The sequence below is a fragment of the Mobula hypostoma genome, chromosome 27, assembly GCF_963921235.1.
Source record: "Mobula hypostoma chromosome 27, sMobHyp1.1, whole genome shotgun sequence".
Classification (NCBI taxonomy): domain Eukaryota; kingdom Metazoa; phylum Chordata; class Chondrichthyes; order Myliobatiformes; family Myliobatidae; genus Mobula; species Mobula hypostoma.
In genome coordinates, this window is record NC_086123.1 from 1,415,499 (window position 1) to 1,428,421 (window position 12,923).

General features: G+C 39.1%; 1 protein-coding gene across 3 annotated transcripts in view; it reads right to left on the reverse strand.

Moving 5' to 3' along the window:
* The window catches only part of pxna (paxillin a), a 166,437-nt gene that overhangs the window by 46,983 nt on the left and 106,531 nt on the right, over nucleotides 1-12,923 (reverse strand). For all 3 annotated transcript variants that reach the window (XM_063034458.1, XM_063034457.1, XM_063034456.1), the window contains 3 exons: nucleotides 9,410-9,636; nucleotides 2,722-2,772; nucleotides 1,759-1,853 (listed from right to left, as the gene is read on the reverse strand). In XM_063034458.1, coding sequence (XP_062890528.1) covers nucleotides 1,759-1,853; nucleotides 2,722-2,772; nucleotides 9,410-9,636 — 373 coding nt within the window. The remainder of the gene's footprint in view (nucleotides 1-1,758; nucleotides 1,854-2,721; nucleotides 2,773-9,409; nucleotides 9,637-12,923) is intronic.

The window sequence follows — 12,923 nt, forward strand, 5'->3', positions numbered from 1 at the left end:
CCACCTCTACTGTAAAGATGAAGCCACACTCAGGTTGGAGGAACAACGCCTTCTATTCCGTCTGGGTAGCCTCCAACCTGATGGCATGAACATCGACTTCTCTAACTTCCGCTAAGGCCCCAGCTCCCCCTCGTACCCCATCTGTTACTCATTTTTATGCACACATTCTTTCTCTCACTCTCCTTTTTCTCCCTCTGTCCCTCTGAATATACCTCTTGCCCATCCTCTGGGTCACCCCCCCCCTTGTCTTTCTTCCCGGACCTCCTGTCCCATGATCCTCTCGTATCCCCTTTTGCCTATCACCTGTCCAGCTCTCGGCTCTATCCCTCCCCCTCCTGTCTTCTCCTATCATTTTGCATCTCCCCCTCCCCCTCCAGCTTTCAAATCCCTTACTCACTCTTCCTTCAGTTAGTCCTGACGAAGTGTCTCGGCCTGAAACGTCGACTGCACCTCTTCCTATAGATGCTGCTTGGCCTGCTGCGTTCACCAGCAACTTTGATGTATGTTGCTTGAATTTCCAGCATCTGCAGAATTCCTGTTGTTTGCAATAATGAGCAACACTGATGTCTCTCATTTAAACATTCATGAGTTGATCTCGTGCTTTCCCAGCATATGTGACAAATAAACTCTTCTCCGGCTTCCAGCCAGGTACAGGTATCAATTTTAACAGATGTTTCAATGGCAAACTCTGCCATCTTCATCAGGGATGATGCCTCAGCATGTCTGGAATTCAACTGTGAACAAGGCGGCACAGAGGAAACCTGATTAGATGAGAACTAACCAGTCAGGAAGGACAGATGACGGGGCTATATATACCACTAGACTAAACATGCCTAAGCATCACCTCTGATGAAGATGGCAGAGTTTTTCATTGAAACATTGATTAAAATCGATACTTATACCCAGCTGGAAGCCCGGAAATGTTTATTCATTCATGAGTTGAGTATCATTTCGCTGTATTTACTCCTTCCTTCCACTCCAGTTTGCAGACTGTCCTGTGCTTTTGCTGAGTTCATGCTCATCTGCCTGCATTTTCTTTCCTGGCAATTCTTTAATGTAACCATCCTTCAAAATGAAAACATTTCAGCCATCCCTATTAATTTTGCAGACTATTATTTGTCTCCTCACTGGCTTCTGCAGAGTACTTTGGGATTTCATTGAATTAATGTTGCCAAATAACTGGAAGTTATTGCCATATAGTCACATTGCCGTGGAGAGAAATTTAATAAGCTTATGCTATCATTCAATAATTACGTTATTTACTGATGGTGCATTATTTTTAACATTAGAAATTGAACTAGGCAACAGCAGCAAAGTGGCATAAAAAATATTTCCATTTATGAGTCTCTCAAAACTCTGATGACTCATCTATTATGTACTTAGCCGCACTTTAGGAGACATGTTATCTGAGAAAGGCTCTGTTTCATCTGTTACTATCACTTTATCTAAAAAGGCATCCTTTGTCTTGCTATCAATGCAACTTTTCTTTTAGAGAACTCCTAAATGAACAAATTCATTCTATTTCAACAAGCGCTTCTTGTTCAAGAATTTTGCTGTGCCTCTGCATTTACAAAGAGTACTGTCTCAACAAAATACCACAATTTATGACGGAGGATCATATACATTACCATCCTTCCATAATCATTATTCTGCCTGCCGTATGATTCATCTGAATTAGGTACCTATTATTAGAGGAAATTGCTGGAGTATAATCATGTCTACCACCCCACTAAAAGATGAACTTGTTCTTTTGAGTACCTGTAAACATGATCTTCCTCAGCAGAACGCGGGACAGGAGGACTGACTGAATCTTGAGAAAAGGAGGAGCTGCTTTTCACATTTGTGGAGTAAGTCTGAGAATTAAATAAAGAATATCTAACATTCAGGCAAGTTAATGATCTTTAGATGCAGAATCTATACACTGAGACTAAAAACAAAACAGACCCAAAACCATAAGTCCTACAGTTTAGTGCAAGGCATTAAAGGACTCTTGCACACACAGTAAAACTAAAATTCTAAGTTTTCTTTTATTCTTAAATTAACAAATTAGTTTAGAAGAGTGATTCACTAACTCAGACACAGAGCATGAAACTAACCTGAATGCTACCACTCTTTCCAAGCATATTTTGCTGGGTAGTTATTCATTAGCACTGCTACTGCTAAGGTGCGATTAAAATCATACCCAGAACATTTCAATCCGTCTGCACAGAATATTCCAGGGGCTTTAACACCAAAATAGCATAATAACAGAATAAAATAACCAGAATAACAGTAGTTGGATACTGTTCTACATCAATTCTGGGTTGAAACCACTTTTAATTCTTCCAGGGGTTATTTGCAGATCAAAATGTTCTGAAATTCACGTGAAATAAATTAGATTCTATAGATTTTGGCCACAGAAATGTCTATCCAAATTCATTTATTTTTGAGTCATACTGTAGCTAGGTTTTATGGCTCTGCAGCTACAGTTATTCTGTCACCTGGGCACAGCAAATGGTGACTATTTTGTTCGTTCTTTTGTGTGTGAAAGTTGTCAAATTTTCATCCATTAGAAGTGGAGGAAGACATGCATGGGGAGGGAAGACAGACCTCCTAAGGCTTAGATGGTGTAAAGTGCAGCAGAGAAACAGGGAATTGTCAAAACTCTAGAATACAAAACAAATAATTACTGTCAAGACAATTTAAATTTACGGCCTGGCTGCATGATATTCCAGACTGTACCTTAGGAGAGCTGGCGATTCCAGTAGAAGGGGAAACCTCTTCTTGGTAACCCTGTATAACCAAGGGAAGAAACTATTAACAACACTCTATATATTCTTAGATTAACAGAACTTAATAGTACAATTCACAGTAGCGTAGTGGTTAGCACGACACTTTTACAGCTCAGGGTGTTGGATTTTGCAGTTCAATTTCAACATCATCCGTAAGGAGTCTGTATATCCTCCCCATGGAATGTGTGGGTTTTCTCCAGGTGCTCCGGTCTCCTCCCGAAGTCCAAATATGTACCAGTTAGAGGGTTAATTGGTCATTATAAATTGTCCTGTAATTAGGCTAGGGTTAAATCAGAGATTGCCGGGCGATGTGGCTCGGAGAGGCCTATTCCGTGCTGTGTCTATTTAAACAAATAAATAGTAAACTATTTTAACTTCACTGATGCAACAGCTGATTTATCAGCAGAAGTTATCAACTCCTTACGTCAGAGTTTTTTGTTCTCATTCCATGCTTTAATAATTCATCAGGAGATGAAAGGCCAGTAAACAGCTCCTCTGTCCTTGTCATAAAAGCTTGTGTTTCAATGCCAACAAGAAAAAAAATCTTAATATCATTTTTTTCTGCATTTATTCTCACAAAGGCTCTAAATGGTGTTGAAAATTTACAGTAGTCTATCTTAGAAAGCAAAAATAACAATTTTCAAAGCTTTCTTCAGATCACTCAATATCCACTCAGCTGCTGTGGTGTTTCTATGGCCATAATTTCCTTACCATTGGGGATTCAAAGAAAAAAAAATGTCTGAATCGTTCTATCTTACACACAACTACAAATTTTTTGCAATAACGTATTCACTTCAAGTGTGTTTTAAACAGATACGTTTTATTTCTATGGCTATTCTATGGCTCAGAACACTGAGGCTGTCTACAAGAAGGGTCAGAGCCATCTCTATTTCCTGAGGAGACTGAGGTCCTTTAACATCTGCCGGATGATGCTGAGGATGTTCCTATGAGTCTGTGGTGGCCAGTGCCATCATGTTTGCTGTTGTGTGCTGGGGCAGCAGGCTGAGGGTAGCAGACACCAACAGAATCAACAAACTCATTCGGAAGGCCAGTTGTGGGGATGGAACTGGACTCTCTGATGGTGGTGTCTGAAAAGAGGATGCTGTCCAAGTTGCATGCCATCTTGGACAATGTCTCCCATCCACTACATAATGTACTGGGTGGACACAGGAGTACATTCAGCCAGAGACTCATTCCACCGAGATGCAACACAGAGCATCATAGGAAGTCATTCCTGCCTGTGGCCATCAAACTTTACAACTCCTCCCTTGGAGGGTCAGACACCCTGAGCCAATAGGCTGGTCCTGGACTTATTTCCTGGCATAATTTACATATTACTATTTAACTATTTATGGTTTTATTATTACTATTTAATTATTTATGGTGCAACTGTAACAAAAACTAATTTCCCCCGGGATCAATAAAGTATGACTATGACTATTCAACCTGTGTATCGACATTTATGGGCTCTCCTGAAATCCCAGATCTGTCTGCTTTTGCATTCAGTTAAAAACCCTTTCACACAAAATAGCACTGCACTACGTACCTATTAGCCTTCTACCCTTTCATACCAATGTGAATTCTAAAATTCTTTCCAGTTTTCTGTGGATTCAAAAACTGCTATCAAAAAGCTTCAACATCTTCTCATAATCAAAAAGTCACAGATACATATATCAATGAAAACATAATTTAATATGAAAACATTTTATTCCCAACCTCAAGACTATCTTCTTTTAAATGCTATTTGCTTCAACCATTATAGTCTCTTACTTGGAACTATCACTAAATTTCTTGAAATTAATTAATAAATTAATTAATAAATTAACATTTACTACCTTCCCCTTATCACTCTAAAAAAACCATTTCAGATGCAATTCACAAGATTTTAGCATCCTGCTGCCCTGAAACCAGACTAATCAACAGTACAATCCCCTTCAATGTTTGGCAGTATATTCATGTTCCATTTTGCTTACCTCCCTTTCCCTTTTCACAAATACTCAAGCTGACCCAAGGTTCCCCCAAGTCTTGTCTTGGAAACAGTCATGAGAGAACAAAATTGTTACTGGTTTCAATCAGAATGTAAGTTGTACTTAAACTCCCTTTGCTGCAAATTATTTCAATGCTGGGAATTTAGTTCAAGACCATTAATTCATTCATTCCAATGCTGCAACATTTATTTAGATCTTTTGCCAACAAAATGCATTCTTGGGTGTAGTGGTGCCTAGCAGGAAACACTTGACAGTGCTACTGGAATTCCACCGTAGGAAATTAAAGTAGGAGTAATGTTCTTCCTGGATACTGGCAATAATGCCAAGTTGTTTGAGTTCAAGTCTATTCTATAAGGTATGGAAGCCATTCTGAATGATTCAGTGGAAAATAGAACTAAACTCAGATACAAATTGGCTGATGATTTCAGTATTTTTACGATTCACTCTGATAAGTTTCTATTCATAATTCAAAGCCTCTTAAATGCCATTTACTGCCATATAATTCATGTTTACTCATACCAAACATTACAAATCATATTCCTAAATACTCAGTGTCATTGCCATGCTTTAATACTGCACAAAATGTAATGTACTCATTGAATTTTAGGCAAAATATCAGTTATGGTTAGTCTCTGACTTAAATACAATAAAGATTTCTTCCCAAATTGAAGAAATTCTGTCCAATGACACAAAACCGCATATGGATTTTCTGATTTTATGGAAACTAAAGGAAGCTTTAAAGAAACATTTGGCTAGAGGTTCCAGTAGAATAGATGGGCATACCAACTCTTAACTGATGGTTATTTTGAGAATGAAAATGTGAGCACAATTACGTGCCATGAGCTGAAAACATTAGTATTTGGTACTGATAGAAGCAGAGTGGGGTGTGTTTAGGAAGACAGCAAGATAATAGATTAGGAAGGATTCAGGGCTGAGATTGCAAAGGTAGGGCTGGGACAGAGAGCCTGCATTGCAGTGCAGCATACAAAGGATGACAGCAAGTTTTGACTTTCCTGGCAGGAAGCCCAGTCTGGCACTGTGCTGGGAAGTACAGGTTGTCCCACTAATGAGTACTCGGTAACAACGTGGTATATTTTTTTTAACTATGCTCTTAAAGAAGCAATGAAAGGAGAACTGAGTCATTCCATGCACTTCATGGGCATACCACAAGAGCAAAGGTGACTTATGCCTGGTCAAATCCAATCAAGGAAAAGTTCCATAGTGTTGAAGAAAAAGTATCATGTAACTACTTTTCTCGACAACTTTTCTTCTCTATTACTAATATGAAATGCCAATTGAAGAATGAGAGCAGTACATAATTACTGATGAGAGAGGTCTATTTAACAGGGTAATCTGAGGATAAAAGAAAGGAGGGGATGCTGAGGCTTTATAAGGCATTGATCACACCACACTTGGAGGGTTGTGAGCAGTCTTGGCACCCTTTTCTAAGAAAGGAGAAGGTCCAGAGGAGGTTCTGGAGAATGATCCCAGGAATTATCAAGGGAGGGCTCATGTATGAGAAGCGCTTGATGGTTCTGGGGATGTAATTGCTGGAGTTTAGAAGAATGCAGGGGGATCTCATTGAAACCTATTGAATACACAGGACAGCAAAGCTTTTGCTTCCTTAATACTTTTGGGGGTATCTTATAGATTTTAGGCTGCTGATCATGAAAATCATCAAGAAATTTCCCTATCACTCACTCATCTTTTTTTTAAAATTGCCTATATTTGTTACTTCAATTCATAATTCAAATCAATTAAAATGCTGCCCACAATGAATCTGAAAAGTTTTCTATCTTGTCTAGGCATGCATGGGCATGCTTAGCAGGGGGGATGTGGCATGGCAGAACAGGTTTTAGAAAGGCTATAAATTTCCATGAAGGGTTTCGACATTTGAGACAGATGTTTCCCAGAATAACTGATTAAGGAAGGTCCCCAGGACCTGACAGGGTATTCCCTCAGACCTTGAAGGAGACTAGTGTTGAAATTGCAGGGGCCCTGGCAGATACGTTTAAAATGTCAGTGTCTACGGGTGAGGTGCCGGAGGATTGGAGAATGGCTCATGTTGTTCCGTTGTTTAAAAAAGAATCGAAAAGTAATCTGGGAAATTATAGGCAGGTAAGTTTGACGTCGGTAGTGGGTAAGTTACTGGAGGGAGTACCAAGAGACAGAATCTGCAAGCATTTGGATAGACAAGGACTTATTAGGGAGAGTCAACATGGCTTTGTGTGTGGTAGGTGATGTTTGACCAATCTATTGGAGTTTTTTGAGGAGGTTACCAGGAAAGTGGATGAAGGGAAGGCAGTGGATGTTGCAAACATGGACTTCAGTAAGGCCTTTGACAAGGTCCCGCATGGGAGGTTAGTTAGGAAAATTCAGTCGCTAGGTATACATGAAGAGGTGGTAAATTGGATTAGACATTGGTTCAATGGAAGAAGCCAAAGAGTGGTAGTAGAGGATTGCTTCTCTGAGTGGAGGCCTGTGACTAGTGGTGTGCCACAGGGATCAGTGCTGGGTCCATTGTTATTTGTCATCTATATCAATGGTCTGGATGATAATGTGGTAAATTGGATCAGCAAATTTGCTGATGATACAAAGATTGGAGGTATAGTGGACAGTGAGGAAGGTTTTCAAAGCTTGCAGAGGGATTTGGACCAGCTGGAAAAATGGGCTGAAAAATGGCAGATGGAGTTTAATACAGACAAGTGTGAGGTATTGCACTTTGGAAGGACAGACCAAGGTAGAACATACAGCGTAAATGGTAAGGCACTGAGGAGTGCAGTAGAACAGAGGGATCTGGGAATACAGATACAAAATTCCCTAAAAGTGTTGTCACAGGTAGATACGGTTGTAAAGAGAGCTTTTGGTACATTGGCCTTTATTAATCAAAGTATTGAGTATAAGAGCTGGAATGTTATGATGAGGTTGTATAAGGCATTGGTGAGGCCGAATCTGGAGTATTGTGTTCAGTTTTGGTCACCAAATTACAGAAGGATATTAATTTAACCAATTTCCCCCGGGATCAATAAACTATGACTATGACTATGACTAATAAGGTTGAAAGAGTGCAGAGAAGGTTTACAAGGATGTTGCTGGGACTTGAAAAACTCAGTTACAGAGAAAGGTTGAATAGGTTGGGACTTTATTCCCTGGAGCGTAGAAGAATGAGGGGAGATTTGATAGAGGTATATAAAATTATGATGGGTGTAGATAGAGTGAATGCAAGCAGGCTTTTTCCACTGAGGAAAGGGGAGAAGAAAACCAGAGGACATGGGTTAAGGGTAAAAGGGGAAAAGTTTAAAGGGAACATTGGGGGGGGCTTCTTCACACAGAGAGTGGTGGGAGTGTGGAATGAGCTGCCAGACGAGGTGGTAAATGCGGGTTCTTTTTTAGCATTTAAGAATAAATTCGACAGATACATGGATGGGAAGTGTATGGAGGGATATGGTCCGTGTGCAGGTCGGTGGGACTAGGCAGAAAATGGTTCGGCACAGCCAAGAAGGGCCAAAAGGCCTGTTTCTGTGCTGTAGTTTTTCTATGGTTTCTATTTTTGTTGGTTCACAAATCACACAGATCATCAATGACAGGCAATTTGAAGAAGCTCTAGTGGGATCAGAGAAAATCACATAGAAGGTAATCAAGGATTTTGCTGATAATTTTCTTGGCAGCTAGAGTATCAAATTATGTGTAGCTGCTTGACAACATGCTTCAAGCATACAATACAATGATGTGCAACATGTCACTAAAGATTCATTTTCTGCATCCCCATTTAGACTTCTTCCCTATATATCCTGGGTTTGTTAATGATGAACACGGTGAAAGGTTTCACCAGGACTTGTGATCATAGAGAAATGGTATCAGGGCAACTGGAATCCATCCATACTGGCTGATATTGTTGGATACTTAAGCAAGAAGTCTCAAACACCAAGTACAAATAAAAGTCATCAACAAACTATTTAGCTTAATTGAACTATTGCAAAGCATCAGCACCATTATACAAGTAAACACATTATATTGAACAGAAGTTAATTTCTTGTTACTCCAAATTTCAATGTGATACAAGTAGTCTGAAATTATATTTCTGTTCAACTCCAAGCAGTTTATCATAAACAAAAAAAAATTCTGAGGAAGCAACACTTTTGAAAAAAAATTGTTGTCCAATCATATTGAAAGGCCTAGATCGAGTGGATGTTTCCTTAATGGGAACAACCTCAGAATAGAAGAACATCCCTCTAGAAAAGAGATGAGGAGGAATTTCTTTAGCCAGAAGATGGTGAAACTGTGAAATTCATTGCCACAGATGGTTAAAGCAGAAATTGATAGGTTCTTGATTAGTAATGACATCATTGGTTACAGGGCATAAATCAGTCATGATGGAATGGCGAAGCAGACTCAATCAGCGAACTACCTAATTCTGCTCATATGCTTTATGGTTTTTTGGTCTAATCAGGTGTATGATATTTTATTGAGTTCTTTCTAGTAATAGTCAATAAGAGGAGGTAAAGCAGCATCAAGAAACGTTGACTGTACAAATTTGATATAGAAAATTCACTGAATTGTCATAAGGGATGGAAATTAGTTGGGGGTGCTTGGTGGTGGCTGGATGTGTCAAAGGACAATAACCATGGATAAATGATGACTCACACCTACCTGCTGCTGCTGATATCGTGAAATAGGGGGTTGCCACTGTTCAACTGAGTCAATGATTATCCCATTCAATGCATCAGCTGAGGGAGGTGGCGGTACTGGTGGTGGCATGGAGGCTTCCTGGTAAATGTGACTTCCTGTTGGATAAGAATATGGTGTCTCCTCTGGGATAAAAATGGGCCTTTTTGAAATCTGTGAAGTTGTTGACTCTAGGTCAGCCAACAGAGCATCTAAGAGAAAAGAAAGGATAATTATGTTAGTAAGGCATAACTGCTAATCAGAAACAAATTACTTTACAAAGCTGAGCAAAATTTTTAAAAACCTTCCTTTTAATTATGAAGAAATTCTCAAGAGTTCAATTCAATTTAGGATTGCAGACATTAACATTATGGGTAAATGAGCCACAAGGGCAAAACACAGGCTGCAGAGTTTTGGATGACTATACGTCCATGTTGGCTGGAAGGGAGAACTTTGGAATAATGGTAACAAAGGCATGGGTGACGGTTTCAGAGCAAAGGAGCAAAGGAAGTGCAACAGCTGTTAAAGGAAATATATCACAAGGTAGCAATATAAATGAAGAACTGTCGTTGGGAATTTCGCTAAGGCCTTTTCCAATTAATGAACAGAAACTAAAGCAAATAATTTTCTGACTACTCGAGGATTAATTTGAAATGAAAACAAAGAAAGGAATTTCAGTTTTATCTTTACCTTTCCATACCTGAGCAAACTATTCTACCCTATATTATCTCTTGCATCTCGAAGAAGTCTGGTTAAAATAAATTCAACCCTGGCTCTGTTATTTTTACTCTTAAAAGCTACAAGAAAAAGTTTGTGAATCCTTTGCAATTATCTGGTTTTCAGCATTAATTACTCATAAAATGTGGTCTGATCTTCATCTAAGTCACAATAATAAAAAAATACAATTTGCCTAAACTAATAGCACACAAAAAAAATTGTACTTTTCATGTTTTTGTTGAACACAGTGTTTAATCATTTACAGTCCAGGCTAGAAAATGTATGCAACACACATCAAAGTTGCTGGTGAATGCAGCAGGCCAGGCAGCATCTCTAGGATGAAGAGTCAGGACGAAGGGTCTCGACCTGAAACGTCGACTGTACCTCTTCCTAGAGATGCTGCCTGGCCTGCTGCGTTCACCAGCAACTTTGATGTGTGCTGCTTGAATTCCAGCATCTGCAGAATTCCTGTTGTTTGCGCTAGAAAATGTATGTGAACCTTTGCACTTAATAACTGGTAGAACCTCCTTTAGCAGCAATAACCAGCACCAAACATTTCCAGTAGCTGCTGATCAGACTTGCACAATGGCAAGGAGGAATTTTAGATCATTCCTTCATTCAAAACTGTTTCAGTTCATCAATATTTCTGGGATATCTTGCATGAACAACCCTCTTCAGGTCGTGCCACAGCATCTCAGTTGGGTTAAGATCTGGACTCTGGCTTGGCCATTCCAAAACACAAATTTTCTTCTTTCTAAACCATTCTGTTGTTGATTTACTCTTGTGTTTCGGATCATTGCCTTGTTGCATCATCCAACTTCTATTAAGCTTCAGGTGACAGACCCTGACATTCTCCTGTAAAATGTCTTGATACAATTTTGAGTTCATTGTTCTCTCAGTAATTGCAAACTGTCCAGGCCCTGAGGTGACAAAGCATTCCCAAACCATGATGCTCCTTTCACTATGCTTCACTGTTGGGATGAGGATCTGGATCTGGTTTTGGTGTGCAGTGCCCTTTTTCCTCCAAACATAGTGGTGTACATTTCTGCCAAAAAGTTTTACTTTTGTCTCATCTGTCCACAGAACATTTGAAATAACTTAAAAATTAAAAGGTTATTTCAACAGTTTAAAATTAAAAGTAATTAAAATTCAGTAAAATGGCAATAAAAATTTTTTTAAGTTTGAGTAAAATATATAAATCATCTACTGTTCTTCTGATATGTAAAAGGCAGATGAGGTACATCCAGATGCACACCAGCAAATCAATGGTCTCCCACTGGACTCGACAGCAAATTCAGCACGGAGCAGACTCACATGCACTAGATCTGACCTTCATGAGTTTCAGATTTAGCTATGGACCATCCCAGATATCCCAGGCGCAAATAGATAAGCAGCAGTTCTCTTTAAATCCACTTGCTGCCAGTCAGTATGATTCAGCTGGCAGAAATCTTACCAGATTCAGGCATTTGCTAACAAAGATTGAGACCCCATTTTAAGATTGTTATTTTTATGCTGAAGATTGATTATAATATTAGAATAATAATAGCACAGACTGAAATGGATTTCTGGGATATGTGTGAGGAACAGACAAATGCAGCAGCTACCTTACACAAACCACAATCTGAAACAGTTGCTTAAGAACATAACAAATGGCAGGAATAGGCCTTACAACTCCCTGCCTTCAATTTGATCATAAACTCATCTTATTTTGACTTTACCTCCAGCTTCGTTCTTGCATCCCATAACCTCATAAGACTAAAAATCTTTCTATCCCAGCCATAAGTACACTCAATAATTGAACCTCTGCAGAACTTGAGATTCATATTATGAAAGCAGAAATTCCTCTGTACCCCAACCTTATGAGGTTACCTTTTATTCTGAAACTCTCCCCAAGCCCCAGATTCTCCCACAAGGGAAAACTCCTTAACCACATTGTCAATATCTCTCGAAATCTTACATACTTCAATAAGAACGCCTCTCATTTTTCTAAATTCCAAAGAGTACAGGCCCAGCCTGCTCAAGCTTTCCTTATAAAAACAACTCCAGTAAAGAGTTTCTGAAATGCCTTCATTGCAATATATCCATTCTTAAATACAGAAAAGAACATACTCAACTGCTCTATGGTGCCCACACTACTTTTCAACTCACCCCAGCATTCCGGCTTCCAGCTTCTGACTCAAGATTCATAAACAACATGAATTTTGACAATTGCATGTGACAAAACAGCACTAAAGATGATGATGAGATTTGCCAGAAAGTTGTCAGGATCAAGGAATAATAATTATGCAGAGAGAATGACAAGTTTCAGTTGTTTACTTTGGAATAAAGAAGAGAAAGGGAGATTTAATTACGTTGCATCAAGTTACAAGGGACCTAGATATCATGAGGAGGAAGAACTTATGGAGCAAATGGGTTTGAAAGTGATATCATGATACCCGATTTTTTTCGCTTTAAAACTGTTAATTTTGCATAATTGTACATGCCTACATTTGAAATGTTCATGCCTTTTCACAGGTCAGATGGAGGATCACAGAAAGCCTGAAGAGAGTTTGTCGGCTAATAATTCACTATCCACAATGAGAAACTTCGTAATCTGAGATATTGCAATACCCATTACAACCATGTGAAGGAGCTCCATTTTTACATAGTTAATATCTTTAGTTCCTCTGTTGAATAAAAGTGCTGGAGCAGGGGAGATGCAGGACCTGAAGATTACTTCTGAATTTGCAGCCAGGCGTTGCACTCGTATTTTATGACTGCTGAGCTTATTTCAACTAAATCT